This window comes from Blastomyces dermatitidis (genome assembly GCF_000003525.1).
Source record: "Blastomyces dermatitidis ER-3 genomic scaffold supercont1.3, whole genome shotgun sequence".
Classification (NCBI taxonomy): Eukaryota; Fungi; Ascomycota; class Eurotiomycetes; order Onygenales; family Ajellomycetaceae; genus Blastomyces; species Blastomyces dermatitidis.
Window position 1 is genome coordinate 4,058,703 of NW_025544776.1, and position 17,461 is coordinate 4,076,163.

General features: G+C 46.2%; 7 protein-coding genes across 8 annotated transcripts; 4 read left to right on the forward strand and 3 right to left on the reverse strand.

The window, feature by feature from the left end:
• Positions 1 to 846: 846 nt before the first annotated feature.
• Positions 847 to 3,919, forward strand: BDCG_03124 (YeeE/YedE family integral membrane protein). The gene is made up of 3 exons (XM_045418722.1): positions 847 to 1,032; positions 1,133 to 2,566; positions 2,762 to 3,919. Exons 2-3 carry the CDS (start codon positions 2,279 to 2,281, stop codon positions 3,452 to 3,454), a joined length of 981 nt encoding a protein of 326 aa, XP_045275231.1. The 5' UTR covers positions 847 to 1,032; positions 1,133 to 2,278; the 3' UTR covers positions 3,455 to 3,919.
• On the reverse strand, positions 3,559 to 5,684 carry BDCG_03125. 2 transcript variants are annotated; one of them, XM_045418724.1, is made up of 2 exons: positions 4,388 to 5,684; positions 3,596 to 4,088 (listed from the first exon to the last, which is right to left on the reverse strand). In XM_045418724.1, exons 1-2 carry the CDS (start codon positions 5,506 to 5,508, stop codon positions 4,079 to 4,081), a joined length of 1,131 nt encoding a protein of 376 aa, XP_045280320.1. In that variant the 5' UTR covers positions 5,509 to 5,684; the 3' UTR covers positions 3,596 to 4,078. The 2 variants fall into 2 exon arrangements, with proteins under 2 accessions (XP_045280321.1, XP_045280320.1); XM_045418723.1 differs by having other exon boundaries at positions 3,559 to 5,684.
• Positions 5,685 to 5,981: 297 nt separating this feature from the next.
• BDCG_03126 (uncharacterized protein) lies at positions 5,982 to 6,905 on the forward strand (the record flags this gene model as incomplete). Its single annotated transcript, XM_045418725.1, has 3 exons — positions 5,982 to 6,189; positions 6,264 to 6,431; positions 6,487 to 6,905. 3 exons carry the CDS (start codon positions 5,982 to 5,984, stop codon positions 6,903 to 6,905), a joined length of 795 nt encoding a protein of 264 aa, XP_045275232.1.
• A 488-nt stretch (positions 6,906 to 7,393) lies between these two features.
• BDCG_03127 (uncharacterized protein) lies at positions 7,394 to 8,305 on the forward strand (the record flags this gene model as incomplete). The annotated part of the gene is made up of 3 exons (XM_045418726.1): positions 7,394 to 7,486; positions 7,660 to 8,012; positions 8,128 to 8,305. The coding sequence occupies 3 exons, from the start codon at positions 7,394 to 7,396 to the stop codon at positions 8,303 to 8,305; spliced, it is 624 nt and encodes a 207-aa protein (XP_045275233.1).
• Positions 8,306 to 8,910: 605 nt separating this feature from the next.
• Positions 8,911 to 10,943, forward strand: BDCG_03128 (oxidoreductase). The gene is made up of 3 exons (XM_045418727.1): positions 8,911 to 9,426; positions 9,719 to 9,833; positions 9,944 to 10,943. The coding sequence occupies exons 1-3, from the start codon at positions 9,232 to 9,234 to the stop codon at positions 10,141 to 10,143; spliced, it is 510 nt and encodes a 169-aa protein (XP_045275234.1). The 5' UTR covers positions 8,911 to 9,231; the 3' UTR covers positions 10,144 to 10,943.
• Positions 9,159 to 14,697, reverse strand: BDCG_03129 (DNA mismatch repair protein MSH6). The gene is made up of 5 exons (XM_045418728.1): positions 14,070 to 14,697; positions 13,942 to 13,989; positions 13,697 to 13,856; positions 11,250 to 13,639; positions 9,159 to 11,177 (listed from the first exon to the last, which is right to left on the reverse strand). The coding sequence occupies exons 1-5, from the start codon at positions 14,469 to 14,471 to the stop codon at positions 10,476 to 10,478; spliced, it is 3,702 nt and encodes a 1,233-aa protein (XP_045275235.1). The 5' UTR covers positions 14,472 to 14,697; the 3' UTR covers positions 9,159 to 10,475.
• An 82-nt stretch (positions 14,698 to 14,779) lies between these two features.
• BDCG_03130 (tyrosyl-tRNA synthetase) lies at positions 14,780 to 17,461 on the reverse strand. The gene is made up of 5 exons (XM_045418729.1): positions 16,995 to 17,461; positions 16,724 to 16,877; positions 16,349 to 16,635; positions 15,904 to 16,261; positions 14,780 to 15,834 (listed from the first exon to the last, which is right to left on the reverse strand). The coding sequence occupies exons 1-5, from the start codon at positions 17,273 to 17,275 to the stop codon at positions 15,136 to 15,138; spliced, it is 1,779 nt and encodes a 592-aa protein (XP_045275236.1). The 5' UTR covers positions 17,276 to 17,461; the 3' UTR covers positions 14,780 to 15,135.

The window sequence follows — 17,461 nt, forward strand, 5'->3', positions numbered from 1 at the left end:
CAGACTTTGCCAATCTTATGCTTCACTCTAACCAGGCGGAGAATTTGCAGCTATGACTCACTTCTGAGGGAAGGGCGCTAAGCTAATGCCGATGGCTGCTGCTAAGCTTCTGAGCGACTTTGCGCTCGATTGGAAATACTACTAACTCGGCAAAGTCAATTCAGACACTTTCAACACACACACACACACCATGAAGAAAATTTACCGTGCGTAAGCTACGAGAAGATTAAAAGGTTGCATCTTTCTAAATACCTGATGTAGTTCCTCCGTATTTGTGCGATTTCCAACCTCTTCTCATCTTGGATTTCAATTCCAGAAAGAATTTTGCCCGCAACGAGCGGGGTCAAAAACCAGTCAGTCTGAATGGGATGGATGGTTCGCGTTGCGAGAGCAGGGATGCAGGTCGTATTTTTGTGATTCGGAATATCTGCAGCCCCCAATGGACATTCAATGACCCCCAACCCTGAGCAACACGCTTTCCCCATCTCGGTTCCCCGAAAATTCGCACCAGAGGCCTGAATCCCAACATGTTTCGGAGAACCACAGACAAGACAGATGGTCGGGCGCTGCCTCGAGCTTGAAGGAAAAGTCTTTTCAAGAGGTTCTCTCTCGTCTCCTCATCTTAGGTGATGAGATTATGAGGATAAGCCGATGGCGTGATTGAACGCAAGGGGACGACGGGACATGAGGGACATGGGGGATATGGCCAGAGCGTATCGAAAACATTCCCGAGGAGAACTAATTCCCATATCCAAAAAGAAAATATATGGGCTATGATGATGATCTGCGCAAGATTTTGGACGGGAAGCTTATTAAGCACCCGTAAAACAGTGGAGATCTTGTACAAAAAAGAACGAGTAACTACAAGTACACACGGCCGCACTCAACAGGCCCTAAGGATCTTCATTAGTTATCGCGGGAGTCCGACCCTTCTTTTGCAAATATGCCGCCAGATCAGAGCTGATGTCTTCGTCAGTAGTTACGGGTTTGATTAACTAGTTAACTACCCCTAACTTACTATTTCAAGTTCATGTTAGAGTCTCGCAATCTCCAATCTCATACGCGTTTCCTCGCTCGCGCGATCATTTTTAATCTTAGTTATCTGACATCTTGGTACCGATCGTATCGTCAGGTTTGAATGCCGCAAACGATTTCGATTTCAACTTTCGATTTGGTCGCGGGTGTTCGCAACCTTGCTTCCTTGCACTTCTGGAAATCGGGTGCTTTGCCCGATCGCAAATTGACCAGGAGGTTTAAATAGTAAGACGTCTAAGCACATAATAAGACGCGGCGACGCAATTGGCACGTTAATCAGCGGTTAAAAGGGCTTCATAACCTGTAGGAGTAGAAAGATCAACGCTACTGGCATTGTTCACTTACCTAGCTAGCAAGGTGCTCGCTCTATTGCGTCTCCGTTGTGTTGTCCTTACAGGCGCAAACACAAACTAGAAATGGGATTGAAGCTCGATCATGGAATAATATTAAAGAAGATAACGGTGAAATAAATATAGCATTCATATTTATAGTCAATGCCTCCTACGATTGATTGAAGTCTTTGAAGTCTGAGTTCTTATGTTTTAAGTCCTGATTCTGTACACTCTGGAGACCAAATCATAGAGAACAGAGCGTTTAGCTTGTCTCGGTTGACTTCTTTTAACTAACGCCCGCCTGTAAGGTTCCCGTTCGAATTATTTTGCCACAGCTGAAGATGAGAGAGAGCAATGAGATAGAGCTTCCCCTAGGAGGAACTTCTTCTCAGTTATTCTACTACGCCGAGTAGGTAATCTGGTATATGACTGATCGAGATGTGATCCAGCTCATGTCCTGCGTCTGCTTGTCCAAGGTTTTGCCTCTCACGACTCAGCCAGCGCTGGTGGACTTTGGAAGAATTGTTCGTGTCCCATGGCTCAATTTCTACCGCAGCGGAGTTTATTGCCAACAACCATGACTTGCTTCATTATTATTATTTATTCGAAACAAACGGCATTATATTAAATAGATTCACGAGGTGGCAAGCCTATGACGATATAATCGATTTGCATTAATGCAGACTTCTAGCCTAGCCTACGAGCCATAGCTGCACAAGATCCACTAAAGCCCGAGCGAATGAATGCCCGAGAGTGATCCCCGACGCGTTGCCTGCAATATATATATATATATATATATATATATATGTGCCAGGAGTTTCCCCCGCAACCAACCAACACATTTCATTGAAGAAATGACGGCCAATTTTTGAGCTCATCATCGATTGATATAATAAGACCAAAGGGCAAAGATGTTCACCCCCGTCGATACCGCTCTTGGAGCTGTCCTTCTCCACCAAGGATCTTCAGGATTGCTACAGCATAATGGCCGGATTTTTGGCATTTCGTCTCTCCTCTCAGGGTCCGTTGTGAAACCCAGCCGTGATAATCTGCCGATCATAGGAGGGTTGGTGTCGAGCATCATCCCAATTTATTACTTCGCGCCCTCTATACTCCCAGCATATCCCCCTCTAGGAGCTACATGGGAAGCTGCTCTGGCCACTCTCACAACGGGCTTCGCAGTAGGGTGGGGCACAAAGGTATGTAACCTACACGACTTGTGCTAAGCCCAAATATATATATATATATATATATATATATATAAATTAAAAAAAATAACATACTTTTTTCACTGCAACACCGGCAGAGAAAATATGAAATGAATGCAACGGGGATGCCCAAAAGGAAGTAGGTAGCAGTGGATCTATCTTATACTAACACCGAAAATTCGACAGAATGAAAGCGGATGCACCTCCGGCCACATGCTCTGCGGTCTATCCAGGCTCTCTCCCCGGTCCGCAATCGCAACCAGCGTATTCTTCATCACCGCCCTGATCACCTCAAACCTTCGAAATACCATCCCCGCCTGCCCGGGTGGCCAGCCATGTTATTTGCCCTCGTACCCAACACCCGAGCGGACTGCATTCATGCTTGGAGCAGTCCTGCTTGCCCAGTTTACGAACTCCATCATCGTCCCTCGTCTGCCAAAATCCAAAAACTCCACGACCATGTACAACTACATCGCCGGCCTCCAATTCGGCCTAGGTCTCCTCATCAGCGGCATGGCTAATCCAGCAAAAGTCCTCGGCTTCTTCAGCTGGTTTGACTGGTCTAAGTTCGACCCGTCCCTGTGTCTGGTCATGTTGTTCGCCGTGGTGCCCAACCTCATCTCGTACATGAAGCTAAGAACCGAGTATGGAGATGAAAAGGGGAAGAAGCCACCGACGCTGGCGGAGAAGTTTCAACTACCCACGGCGACGCTGGCGGATATTGACTGGCGATTTATTGCAGGCGGCATCGCATTCGGGGTTGGGTGGGGGTTGAATGGTGTATGCCCTGGACCCGGTTTGCTCAGGACCGTGCTGCAGCCTAAATGGGGCCTGTTCTGGATGGGAGGATATATGCTGGGCGCGCTGTCGGGCTTGTAAATTACTGTTCTATGTTCCTGAGGGAGGACCACAGATAGCTGACCAATCAGAGCTTGTTTTTCTCGTTGCATATAAATATCGCAAGTTTGCGACCCATTTTATTTGCTTCCTTCGGCAAAGGGGCTGTGACTTGGAAGTTAAGGTAGTCCAAAATTAAAATATTATTTCCTAGCGTGGGTGCATGCAAGCAGTAACTAAAACTCAATTGAACATGTTAATCTGGGCGGCTTTAAGTATTGCTTCCCAGAGATGTCTTGAGAGTTGAACTTTTCAAATCAATTTCTCACATTACATAAATTCGACGATGAGGAATTAAGAATGCAGAACACCTAATATGATGATGTAGCGGATTTCAGGTCATACAATTTTAAGAATCGATACTTCAAAAGTCGAAATCCGCCCATACAATCTCTATCAAAAGGAAATAGGATTCCTGTGTCATGCCTAGTCTAGAATAAAAAGTATGGGTGAAATGTGAATAATGAATATAGGTAATAGTGCAGCTCGGTTTGCAAAAAATCAACGAACGTAAAACGTATGGCCAACCGCAGATGTGGCAGCGTTTGCACGCCGCCGGGGGTATAAAAATTTGCTTCTTAAAAGAGAAATAGCAAATCTCATGTCCTAAGAAGGACTATTAGAGAAGGACTATTAGCTTATGTTTCCTGACATAGCAAGAAAATCGAATGAAGGAATCTGCACCTGCACGCAAAAATTTGTACAGGGAATTCTAGATGATGAGTATATCCAAACATGTAATGGGTAGAGAATATAATAAACGCTCAAAAATGCCCCAATATAATACACATTCCAGTTCAGGGAAATGGATTAACAAGAGCAAAAAAAAAAAAAAAAAAAAAAAAAAAAAAAAAAGGTTCGAGTACGGAAATATCTTAAAGCTCTGTTTTTCTGCTTTCATTCTCGGGTACTGACCCTTCGTGTTTTGGAAGCATATCCTCCAACTCCAGCCATTCAGCTACGAAAGCTGTAAGCAATGTGCTCCAATCTTCAACCGTCTCGAGGTCCAAATGCTTTGCGTCGTCTGTAATTTTATGCCATACCTTAGGGAAAGGCGACGTGATTAAATGCAAGATCTCGACCCCGCGCTTCATAAACGGGATATGATCATCGCCAATTCCGCTAGGGAAAAATCTCTCCTTTTCCGAATCGACGAACCACAGCTGGTCGCCATTCTTCCATGACGGTGCTGACTTGAACTGGCCAAGTTGGCGCAAACGGGTTTCGAGAGAAGCCATGTTTTTATATGCCCAGTGAGTTGTTTTGAAATAAGACGGCATCCGGGGGTCCTTCTCGCCCAGTAGATCGAGAAGGACGAAAAGTGAGATAGCCGATAGTGGGGATTTGTAAGTCGAGGTTGCTGGGTAAAAGGTCTCTTCCATAGCCTCAGCCAAGGATCGAGAGCCGTAAAGGGAATCCGTATCAGTCCAAGAGGCGAATGCTTCTTCGCCGTCCAATAGCAACACTTGGATGCCTCGGTGGTCCAAGAGTGACTCGTGGGAAGGGTTGCCCTTCATAGCGTCCCACTTTTTAGTCAATGCGGCGTCGATACTTCGTACGGAATGCATGATAATTGCGCATGGAGCGGCGCTGTCTGTAGCGCCTATAAAGCCAGCGGGTTCTAGTTTGCTGTCATAATGTGCCGCCAATGTCAACCTGCTTGTCTCTCCAATATTTGACCATGGCGGATCCCGATAGGCGATCAGGTTGACAAAAGGAATGTCCTTGTTTCCAGTCACTGGTGTTTTCGACGTGGAATTTTGGAATTCTATTGTCCACTCCGGTAACGTATTTCTGAAGAAATCAACGAAGTGTTGCAGCACTTCTAGGGAACCTGGAGTTCCTGGTACACGTGGTTTAAGGATGGGAGCAAGGAGGGCACCGTTGTGAATGTCGAAATCATTATTTGGACGTGGAATGGATTTTAATGTGCCATCGGACAGTGTTGCATACGACTGTACGGGAATGGCAAAAAACAATGTTCCCAGCAGGAAGATTAGCCATGAAGTGGCCAACCGGTGGATACTTTCTGCCATTCTCGAGAGGTTTCATAAACCTCATAACACTCATAACAACGCTCCGTGCATTGTCGATACAGAAAAACGGCAGGAGACGTAGGGGCGGTCGTTACTCCCCTGCTTGCAGCAATATCAGCTCAGGTTGTCGTCAGGATAGAATGGAGGTGGTGGATGACGGATGATGACAATGTTTTAAATTGGAGACATGCGCTTAGCCGCCAGGGGAGCCCAAGCTAGGCTTAAAGCGGATTTTGACGCGCTTAAATTAAACTCTGGCGCCTAAGTTAATCACATGACATCGCTCGATTCGCTCTGAACGGGGACGGGAAAGAAATAGCTTCAAGCGGAGGAACAGCTATGAACCCGCGCCGATTGCTCCGAAACATACTCCCACAGTTTGGAAACATCGATAATTACCATATCCTATAGCTTCATGGAAAGTAATGCTTATGTGACCCGCCAATTGCCATTCAATCCCTTCCCCCCAAAATATGCAGAGGCTGCTATTCCGCCTTCCGCTCCGCCAATGCCCCAGAGCTCAGTGCGGCCAGAGGAGAATATTTAGCAAACTATGCATTCGCTTCAATTCATCAGTTGGTGAGGCTTCTTCGAAGGTACCACTGAAGAATAGCACCAAACCCTCAGGGCGGATTTTGCAAGCTCCGGTTCGCACAGCACCGGGCAAATTAACAAAAAATGGTTTGTTGTTTCCAGATATTCCTTGTGGTCATCCTGTATATCCTGATTATCGTTTCTTTTGCTTATGTCTATAGAACCTACAAAACTTGAAGAAATTCTTATCTATCACGCGGGTACGGGAAAGATAGCCTTCATTGGTATGATGCGCATCACCACCCTCCTTATATTTGGCGTTTCCTGTCTGGTTGTCGCCCCAGCTTTCTATTACTCCAGCGACCTCCCCTGGTACATCGCTCCAGCCGGTAGGTCTTCGTCGTATTTGAATATGTAAAAGTGGCCTATTCTAATTAAATGCAGTTGTCATTGGCGGTTCCTTTCCCATGCTATTCGTCCTCTACACCACAGCTCCCTTCGTCAACCTCATCTACCTCAGGCTTCCCCATGCCGCCAGACAGACACGACAGCGCACACAATTCTATTTGAAAAATGTACCGCAAAACGCGATATTGAATATTGAAACCATGAAGTTGAATTTTTACTTTCGAAAAACTGAGGTGGCGCTTTCTGACCTGACACTGGGGCGCTCAACCCTCCGGCCAGTTAATATAATTAACACCAATCCAACCCCTCAGCAGTGGTGGAAAGGAAATAATACTTATTTTTATGCACCAGCTAAAACACGTCTCAGTTCGAAACCAACTTCAAAGTACTTCCCAGAAATATGGGAAGGGGTATTTGCGAAAATCAAGCAGAATACTCCCAGTGGAGCGAGTTGAGTAGCTGATGCGATTCATTCTCACTTGTATTATTAAATTTGACATATCAAGGAGCAATACTTTTTGCAATTTATACAAGCCCTGCTACCTTCTTTCTACCTACTTCTTTACTTCTTTACTTCATTCACTGCACCCAAAAAACAACACAAGTCCCAAACTCAGATTTCTCCTCACCTTTCTTAAAGTCAATGACTTACTTCATTTATTTCTGTTAGCAACACCTCAGCAGCTTAGACCTCTCTCCTCCACAATCTCAAAGGCTTTACCTAAGTTGGCTTTGTGTTGTTGTCTACTTCTCTTTACCATCTATCTCACTTCATCCTTGACTCCTCCATTTCTTCTTTACAGCACAACAGTAATAAACCTCCTTTTTTCAGTTTGGAATCACAAAACACTCTGTTTCCACCCTTCCCTTCTTTTAGTTTGCTTAGACCATCGAAGAACAAAACCTCCATCCCCAAAACAAACACTCGCTACCTACAGCCACAATGGAGAACTTGGAAACTGGCTTGTCTGCTGGGGAGCAACGCATCTTTTTTATCGCAATGACTTGTACCACCGATGGCTTAGCCGGCATCAAGGTATTTATTACCATTTTCCTTCTTGCTGATCCTCATCTATTTGTTAACCCGGAAATTTCTTCACGAAATGCTATTACCTCTCTGCACACCGGGTGAACCTGATCCTGGTCGATTGCCTTCAATTCATTCCGGGTATTGCTATTCTCTAACCACAACTACTTCGAGCCAAATAGGTCAATTATGATCTGCTTGCTGAGAAGGCTGGCCTCAAAAATGCCGCCTGTGCTTCCGTCCTTTACGGCAAAGCCAGGCGCAAGTTGCTGGAAGCCACTCGGGGGGCAGGGTCTACTTCGACTCCCAACGCCAATGGCACGGATCCCACTACGCCAGCAAAGGCAAACAAAGTCACCAAACGTACCCCAAAATCATCCTCTCGCGGGAAGAACGCGGCCACCAAAGCCGCTATCGCCGCAGCCACTCTTGAAGTCGAGGAGACTCCCACTAAGGCCCGAAAAATCAAGAACGAGACCCATTACGATGTGGACATGACTGGCATGATGCGCGCTGACGTGGGGTTCAAACAGGAGTAAGTCAAATTTCTTAAGCAGGAGCTATTATTCTCTGTCTGGCTACTTGACTCCAACCATGAAAAACCAAGACCCATACCAAAACCAAAAATTAAAAAGAATTCCATCGTGTAGGAAGGGTAACGGCGGCTTCGCACGCATTAAATCTGAGTTTGCCAATGGTCTCGCCAATGAGATGATTGAAGGCACGTCCTATCCCCGCTCTGAGCTCGAATGGTCTTTTTTTGAGCAGTCATTGTGGCATGTCGAGACTTACAAAAGTGAAAGTGAAGACGGGTCCGACACAACCTGAGAAAGTCGACATATAAAGAGCAGGCGACCCTCTGCACGAACGAATGTTGTTTCGAAGCGATCCACCCCCGGGTACAAATTCAAAATATTGATCGATTCGGTTTCTTGCATGAGAACTGCCTGTCGTCGTGACCCGACCCATACGAGACGATCGTCTTACTTCATGTTGCCGCATACATTGCTATTCAATTTCCAGTATATTTTTTGTTCTCTTTACCTTTCAGGCAAGTCATGCGATTTTTCTTTGCGACTGGAGGGTTTAGTGACCTCGATGGAATTATTTTTGTTGACGGGGGTAGCTAGTGGAAATTGCCATTTTGTAATTTCTTTTTTCTTAATTTTCCTAGGAGCATGCATCTTGACAACCCAGTTTCGAGAAACTGCCTTTTCGCTCCGTTGAAACCTGCCAGATCCTAGTTCTGCGAATGAGCTTTATCTCATGCATTCCTGGTTTCGAGGAGTAGATATAGCAAAGAAGAATATTGCCTGTCCATAGTCCCCTTAAATTCGTGCTAGAATACAATACTCCATACATATCTCACCAAAGTTTAGTATTTTCTATAAGCTACTAGAGCAAAAGAGCTTCCATCACCACCAGCGCACTGCTGGTAGAAGGGCCGATCAACCCGGGACCCCCAACATTTTCACACCTCCAGCAGCCAGCCAATGACAACTCAGTGATGACAACCTTGTCCAACGCTCACAACGCTCATTAATAATTAACATAAACCTGTCGCAACATCCAGCAGTGGAATGGCGTATATCAACACAATAACAATAAGCACCGCAATTCCCTTTGCACTCTTAGAGCCCAAAAGCTAGATTCTTGACTTTTTAAGATCTTTCCATTAAAAGTCGAATACTCCACCCAACAACCTTCACTCCCTTAATAATATATATATATCTCGCATCTGCCCGCGTTCGACCATGACAACAGGAGCAGTAGCAGCTCCAGCTCCAGCGCCAACGCAAGAAACCCCCTGGCATGAAGCATTCCCAGCACCAAGGACCAAAGCTGCAGCCATTTCACGCTCAGAAGTTCTTGGGTGGTTGAAGGATGTCTCGAAAAAGAGTTCGCTGGTAGACTTTGTGCTGATTGATGTGAGAAGGGCGGACCATGAGGTATGTTTGGTAGATTTTAACTGTCGTTTCTCTTTTGTTCATGTTTGATGTACCGAATTTTCGCAATGTAGACAGGATGAGAGATCGCATGTCTCTCCTGAACTTGAGTCTTTCATGTGATCTATTGAGTGAGGCGAGGTCCAGCCAGCCTGATATAGGCCTTCCTATTCAAGTGGGGGAGATCTACGGTCGACTCTACAGGAGGAAAAAGAAGGGAAAAGGGGTTGTTCAACAAACTTGAACCACAAAGAGTTTAACAGATACATGAATATGTATATATATATATATTCAGGGCGGCACAATATCCACATCCATAAACCTCCCTGCCCAAAGCCTCTACCCGTCCATTCCCACTGTATACTCGATCTTCAAGCAGGCCGGTGTTAAGAAGGTCATCTGGTATTGCGGTTCGTATGGCCCTTGCATTTTTCTTTTAATTTTATCTATTTATATGTTATCATTTATCATTCCACTCCAGCCTCTCACTTTTTCTCGAGTTTGTCATTGATTCATTCAGGTTCATCCCGCGGACGCGGAACCCGCACAAGCGGTTGGTTTGCAGATTATATCCTGGAGAAAGAGGGTGAAAGTGCTGGAGGAATGCAGAGTCTGGTATTGGAGGGAGGGATTAAGGGGTGGGTCGGTGCTGGGGAGGAGTATGTGGAACACATCGTCGGGTACAAGGCATCCGCTTGGAAAGGCACAGAGGGTGCTTAGGAATAAAAAAGACTAAGCGACGAGATAGAAACCTCAGTTAACACTTGAAATATTCAATGAGAATAAAACAAAAAAAATATTTCTATCGTTTGTCTATGATGATAATCGTACGCAGCTCACAGGGAATAAAGATAGGGTGGAAGTATAATGAGGGGTTAATAATAAAATATGAAAATAAAACTAGGAACGCCAGAAACGGACAAAATAGATAGCGTCAAGATATTACCCACCACCCGGAGGTAAATTATTCAGGAATGAGCTTGAAACAATCGAGAAAATACTTGCGCAAAAGAAGTGAAATGATCAAGAGGGGTGCAGAGACCACCTGGAGGCTACAAATTTTTGATAGCCTTGAGCAGAACATCCATACCCCTTTCAGTTATAGCACCTTGACCGTCTCCCGCCTCCACATTACTCTTATCTTTCAGCACCCATGCAACATCACTCCACCATCCCAAACCAATGAGCCCACCCCCTTTCCTGCGCTCAAGGCTTTCTTTCAACCGGCTGGTATGCTCCCACTGCTTCGCGGCAACTTCTGCTCGCTCAACCACCTTGTCCGGAATGCCGCACATGGAAGCACAGTGCATGCCGAAGCTTCCTTCCGCAACACCATCTTCGAGTTTATATAGGAACGTAACACGCTTCTCTTCGTCATCCACATGGATGCGCATTCGTCGCGGGGCTATCTCAGGATGCCCTTCGAATTCAGCAGTGAGTGAGTGATAATGGGTCGCGAAAAAGCCCAGCGCTCCAATGTGAGTTGCAACATGGTGAAGAACAGCTTGGGCCACCGCCACGCCGTCATACGAGCTTGTCCCGCGACCCAGTTCGTCTAGAATAACTAGGGAGCGAGGTGTGGCTTCCGACAAGATCTTCTTGGTTTCAGACAGTTCAACAAAGAAAGTTGACTGTGATGCGAAAATATTGTCGTTGGCACCGAGACGGGACATGACACGGTCGACGGGTGTTAGGCGGGCGGATTTGCAGGGAACGTGGCAACCGATTTGCGCCATGATTACGGCTGTGCAAGTCTACGGGAATATAGAGTTAGCATTGCGATATCTATCAGATATAGAGGCCCCTGGGGTAAAGAAGATACTGACCATGCGTAATATCGTGGATTTACCGGCAGCGTTAGCACCAGTGAGTAGGTTGATATTTGGAGAATTTCCTCCCAGCTTTACATCATTGGGGATAAAGTCGCCCACGTTGGGCAGCATGCATGGATGTCGAAGTTCTTCGAACTCTAGGACGCTACGTTCATCATCCACAAACACTGGGCGACAGCTCGGGTATCCCAAAGCTGAGGATGCTCTCGCTAAACTAATCAAACAATCAAGTTGTGCAATGACTCTCACGGCTGCTAGCCACGTCGAGTAGTTTTCGTCGAATCGAGCATAGAACCGACCTGCAACCTCCTTGACGATCTGGCTATGAGTCTCCTGTGCTTCCTGAAGCTCGCGGATAAGGCTGCGTAACTCAGCGAAATAGAAGCGTTTCGCCTGCTTCGTCGCTGACATTTGATCCCAGCTTTTTGGGACGTTTTTGATTTTGATTGGCACTTCGAGTTGATATATTTCTTTTCCGTTATCCCGATAAACGATGGCATTCGAACCCAGCTGCTTTCTAACTTTTTTGAGGAGTTGATCGAGATCACTTTCTATTTCAGAGATTCTGTCATGAGAAGCATCGAAATCTTCCTCGACGCCGGCCTCTGGTACAAGAATACCAGAGTCTTTAGCTTTGGTACGATCAAAGGCAGTTTTCCAGTACTGCAAATGACCACTCAAATCGGGCATTGAAGCGACTAGTTGTCCAATGACTCCCTCTCCGGGTCCAGTCTCTTTCAGGAGACCCATCGCGTAATCAATCTGCTCGAATCCTTCAAGAACACGAAGGAAATCCTGAGCTTTGCAGCTTCTGGCGTGGACCCGAGAAATGAGTCTCTCAAGATCAGGCATCTTGGTCAACTGCGATGAGAATTGGTTTTGGATGCTCCTGTCTGCGTTTAAAGCGTCAACAGCATCAAGTCGTGCGTTTATCTTCTTGGTATCCATCAATGGGTGGCAAACCCATTGTTTGAACATTCTTTTTCCGAAAGGTGTAGTGCACCGATTGAGGAGTTGAAAGAGAGTTCCCTCTTGACCTCCGTCAAATGAATTGGAGAATATTTCGAGGTTTATCAAAGTCTGGCCGTCCAGCACCAGACTGGTTGCCTTCTTGATCGGATCATACCAGGTGAAGTTTCCGATTGTGATCAAATCTCGTTCGATTTTCAGCATCCTTAAGTATTGTACCAAAGCTCCAAACGCTGACATGACGAATTCTTTGTCCCGTGCGTGTCGTAATGCTTCTGGCCAGGCTTCGATGTTGTCGCCATCATCCGAAACAAAATAATTACTAGCATCAAGCTCGCGCACTGTAATATCGGCTTCCCAGAACTCTTTGCAGGGCTTTAAATAATTCCAGAGGGTAGTCGGCCCAGTGTTATTTTTGAGGATCCGCAAAGCCTTGGTAGACATGACAGACTTCTCAAGAAGTAATTCTTGGGGTCGGGTTTGGGCAACAAACGTCTCAAACTTCGTCATATCGACGTCGTCAATAAACTCTGCTAAATAAAACTGGCCGGTAGCAGTATCGACGAAAGCAATACCGAACGCCGGCAGATCATTGACCAACGCCTCCTTGATAGCCACACAATAAGTTGACATATCATCTTGAAGCATTGACCCATCCACAAGGGTCCCAGAAGTAAGGACACAGGCCAATTCACGCCTGATGATTTTGTCTTGCTTCCCTGGCGTACCATTGGTTTTACCCTGCTTCTCCCGCATCTCTTTACCTAGGGCGCTCTCGCTTTGATCTACCCGCGCGATCTTGAAGCCCTTAGCAACAAATTGATTCGCCCAATGATCTAAGCTCATTTCTGGCACGCCAACCATTCGCATATTCACACGGTCTGTGAGTTTAAGATCGAAGAGCTGATGTCCAATAGTAGCATCATTTTCGTAGAGTTCGTAAAATTTGCCCTTCTTGAAAAATACCACTGTGTCCCAGAATTTTTGTTTGATTTCCCAGTATTGCTTTTCAAAGGGTGAGAACTTCGACCACGCCAGAGGAGGGATGTAAATGGTCCGGGGGTCATAGTCAGGATGACCAGGGGGATTTCGGTCAATGTCCGTAATATTTGCCAGCCAAGGATACCGTTGCTCAGGCTCACTCATATGCGCCTTCACCTTTTTCTTCTCCCCTGGTACAGCATTCCTTGTGACAGCAGCCCGTGGTTTTGGCGGTTCCGTGTCGTTAGGGTCGTAAGTCCATTTCAAGGCAGAACCAGCACAAGCATCTTGAAGGTCGAGATCAAGGTCATCGTCTTGTGCTGGGGTTGATTTCGAGGAAGATACTTTGGCAGTAACGTTAGAAGGCCGCTTGCGCTTTTTTGATGGCTTCACTTCATCCTCAGAATCATCCGGGACAACGAAATCGTCCAGGTCTGCACGCATTTAGTTTCATATAGCCAAATTGAATGATAGATATAGGTTGTACTTACCATCGTCCGAAAACTCGTGGTCATCCTTGAATTCATCTTCGTCACTCGAGGAGACAGCGGTTTTTCTCCTTTTAAGGGACCTTCCTCTGTTAGATTTTCTGTGGATCTGCAAGACGTCCTCCTCATCTGATTCTAGATAGCTCTGAACAACTTTCTTCGCCTATATGCAATAATTGACTAGGTCAGCATGAGTTCTTCTTAGATCAGAGGAAATATATAGAGAACTTTATAATATACAGGCTTACCCGACGTGTAGGTGTGACCGAGCTTCGATCAGCGCCTTCATCCCCAACCTGTACAGCAAAAACTGTTAGAACATATTATGGAGAAGGGAAGGCACCCAGTCACCATCAACCGCACTCTCAGTACTTGCCTTCGCCTTCTCGCCATCCTTTACTACAGATGAAACATCCACCCCAGCATCCTCTTCATCATACCCGGGTACATCACTGCTTGGAACCGGGGTGATGTTCTGCCCACCAGTGGTGACATTCATATTCCCTCCAATATCCAATGATCTTGGCGTATCAGTTCTAAATCTTGATTCAGGGTTCTGGCGGGATTTCCGGTCTGAGGCCGCTCGCTGAGCAGGAGAGGATACTGATTCCTGGCTTGCATCGTTCCGGCGAGTAGGGGAGGTAGCAGAAGTCGACGGTGAAGATTTCTGAAAGAAGCCTAGGATTGACTTTTGGCTCTTCATATTTTGGGTGCTAGGAGTTGATTTCTTGAGGATGCGGGCATTAGGCGTTTTTAGCTGGCCGCTGTCCTCCGCCATATCTCGGGTAGGGCAATATAAACTTCTGATCAAGGTAGGGATAGGTGTAGAGTCGCGGCCAATTTAAGAATTGCAAATTACCCTTTGGACTCATAAGGCTGATATTCTGCTAAAAATTTCAATGAAAGGGTGAAATGGAAAGGGGGAGGGGAAAGACTTTGAGCGGGAGTTGCGGAGGATTGTCTCCCTAACTCTGGAGAAAGATATCAAATAGGGAGACGTGACCGAGCCGGCGCGGATGGCTTAGCGTGTTCGGCGCGTTCCAAGGTTAATGGGGCGTAGCCACGTGATATCAAAAACGCGCAGGATAGGAGAATTTGAGAACTGTTTCTTGATTTTATTTATCGAGTTGGCTAATTGTATTGGTAAAGGTAGGATTGATTGAGATTGTGTGTAATGTATGCTACCATTTTTGCATATATATCCAGAAGTATGTGCTTATGTATAGATCCAACTGGAATCAGGGTATGCCAGCGGGCTCGGAAACATGCCAAAGGGATGCAAATGAAAAAGGGAATCGATCATCTAATTTAATGTACAGCTCTAGGTAAAAAACAAAGATTCGTAAAAGCACAGGTATATCTACACATACAGCAGAGCAAAACCGCTTTGAACGCAACAGAAGAGAGAAAACTGGAAAACCGTAAAGGAGAAAAATCGCATCTCAGCTTGCACCCTTCGGCCCCGTGCTCGACTTGTCTGCTTCTTTCTCAGAAGCTTCATTTTCCTCTGCCTTCCATCCCGGAGCGTCCAGTCCCAGTCTTTCAAATTCTTCGTCGCTCACAATCTTAATAATCTTAACTTTCCACTTTCCAACTTTGAGAATCATCAATGAATCATCAATGATGAATTTCTCTGTCATATCTTTGTCCCAAGTTTTGATCGGAACATAAGACAATTTATCGTCCATGATAGCGTTTGAATCGGATCTCGATGCGACTGCCGCACCATTGTTGACGACAAGTCGGAACGCTTCCGCTTTTGATGGTGCCATGCCTGCTGACCATAGAACCTTGTGGAAGAATTGACCAACGACTAGTGACCGCGGAAGAGTAATATGAGGAGATGGTGCATTGAAGGGACTGGTCTCTGAAAGATTGATATCACGTTTTGGACGGGGCGTCAGTTCATCACTAGTTGGAGTTTTACCGCCGAAAATGCTGCGATGATCTTTCTCGGCCTGGGCAGCCTCCGCGGGCCCTCGAATAAGCTCGACAAATTCAGAGGCGAGTTTGTGCTGTGCGATTCTCTTAGATGGATCCTGCATGTGTTGCTCCATGAGTTCTTTGATGGCTGGTATGGGGAGGAATGTAAAGTATTTCAAATATTGCTCAACATTCTCATCAGTGACTCGCAAGAAGAACTACAACAAATTAGCCTTTCATGGGTTGACAGCACCCCAATTGTGAATGAGCCGCAATAGGTCTCGTACCTGATAGAGATCAAAGCTCGAGGTCATGTCTTGATCAAGCCAGACCGCATTCCCGGCTGACTTTCCAAATTTCTGACCGGAGGCAGTCGTAAGAAGGGGGGTGGTGAAACCCATGGGCTCCAATAATTTGCGGTCTTCATCCCGTGGGGCATGCTTTCGCCAGTATTCATCGTTCGCTTTCATAAGGGGTTTCGTAGCATCCATCCCGAATTGAATATTTCCAGCTTGGTCGGACCCGCCAACCTGTACCAGGATATTCTGTTGTTGGATGAGCTGCCACCAATCCCATGCTTGCAGAAGTGGATAAACGAATTCCGAAAGCGCCATGCCTTTACCACTCTGTAATCGATTTTTCACGCTGCAAGTCATGCTGTGTTAGTCACCCTGGCCCAGGTGGAATCTTGAAAATAGCGCTTAAATTATCGCGTGGAAAGACTCCACTCACGTATCACGCCCAAGCATCGGTCCTAATCGCACAGCTTCTCCCATTGTCTTCATGACCTCGAAGAACGGTTCCTTGAGCCACCACGAATTGTTATTTACGATTGCTCGTCTCCATATCCATTCAGATTCGTATCCATGTTTGGCTGCATATCTCTCAATGGACATCCCAAGTTTCTTAAGCTGGAGGTGCATGTTCGCCATGTTCTCTTTGCGCGTAACGGCGGCCATTTTAGCTCGAGGGGCTAATCGGTCGGTAGGGTCGCCAACTTGACCTGTAGATCCACCTAGCTGTTGAGTTGGATTAGCATATACTCAAATATTCCACAGTACTATAGCCGCCCAAGCAGCATAAGCAAGTTAGAAGCAGTGCGCTTACCAGAAAAACTGTCCTGATGCCATGGACATAAGCCCATGCTAGGACCATGAAAGGTAGCATGTGTCCAACATGTAGAGACGGAGCCGTAGGATCAACACCAGCGTATACACCTACTCGTCTTTCCGTCCACATCTTATTCAACGCATCGCGATCACTACATTCATGAGACGTTAGCGGACTCTTTCTCCGTGCCTCCAGCCGTTCTCCAAAGAAGAAAAAATAAGTCGAAAGAGCCGATATCCAGTTCAAGAACAATAACCAACTGACATACCCGATAACCTGGTTAACCAAACCGCGCTCTTCCATAAGCTCCAAAAAGCTTTTCCTCTTCCCAGCCTTGATCTCCTCCGCAAAGTTTTTCCAGACTTCTTCCCCCTCCCTCATTCGCCGGAGATGTTGCATTGTTACATTTCGTTTCTGGAGAAGAGGCGCTGCTGCGACGCCAGGGCGTCTTGTCCGTAACGACATGAGTCCCGCATTGGTAGACTGCGATCTGAGAAGTATTACAACCGGGGAGCGGGTGCAGCTAGGAGAGGGGCGTAGTTGCGCCATTATTGGCCGGAAAATGGCGGATGAAGTTCAGAACCAGGCGCCTGAAAATTGCCCAGCTAGTTAAACTCTGCCCCTTATATCAATGGGCGTGTACAACCTAATTTGATATCCTGCGGAGAATGAGTTCCTGTCCGAAGTCGAAGTTTGGCGGAACTTTTTCGATTTGACGGAGCCAATCAGCGAGCA

Excerpts from the sequence above, each read along its gene's own strand:
- BDCG_03124 (XM_045418722.1), top strand. The coding sequence starts at position 2,279 with ATGTTCACCCCCGTCGATACCGCTCTTGGAGCTGTCCTTCTCCACCAA. Across the intron at positions 2,567-2,761 it reads CAGTAGGGTGGGGCACAAAG|AATGAAAGCGGATGCACCTC; the intron begins GTATGTAACCTA and ends AAAATTCGACAG.
- BDCG_03125 (XM_045418723.1), bottom strand. The coding sequence starts at position 5,508 with ATGGCAGAAAGTATCCACCGGTTGGCCACTTCATGGCTAATCTTCCTG.
- BDCG_03128 (XM_045418727.1), top strand. The coding sequence starts at position 9,232 with ATGACAACAGGAGCAGTAGCAGCTCCAGCTCCAGCGCCAACGCAAGAA. Across the intron at positions 9,427-9,718 it reads TGAGAAGGGCGGACCATGAG|GGCGGCACAATATCCACATC; the intron begins GTATGTTTGGTA and ends ATATATATTCAG. Across the intron at positions 9,834-9,943 it reads GAAGGTCATCTGGTATTGCG|GTTCATCCCGCGGACGCGGA; the intron begins GTTCGTATGGCC and ends TGATTCATTCAG.
- BDCG_03129 (XM_045418728.1), bottom strand. The coding sequence starts at position 14,471 with ATGGCGGAGGACAGCGGCCAGCTAAAAACGCCTAATGCCCGCATCCTC. Across the intron at positions 13,990-14,069 it reads AGGATGGCGAGAAGGCGAAG|GTTGGGGATGAAGGCGCTGA; the intron begins GCAAGTACTGAG and ends TTTGCTGTACAG. Across the intron at positions 13,857-13,941 it reads CGGTCACACCTACACGTCGG|GCGAAGAAAGTTGTTCAGAG; the intron begins GTAAGCCTGTAT and ends TATTGCATATAG.
- BDCG_03130 (XM_045418729.1), bottom strand. The coding sequence starts at position 17,275 with ATGGCGCAACTACGCCCCTCTCCTAGCTGCACCCGCTCCCCGGTTGTA. Across the intron at positions 16,878-16,994 it reads TTGGTTAACCAGGTTATCGG|TGATCGCGATGCGTTGAATA; the intron begins GTATGTCAGTTG and ends TCATGAATGTAG. Across the intron at positions 16,636-16,723 it reads GCATCAGGACAGTTTTTCTG|CTAGGTGGATCTACAGGTCA; the intron begins GTAAGCGCACTG and ends CCAACTCAACAG.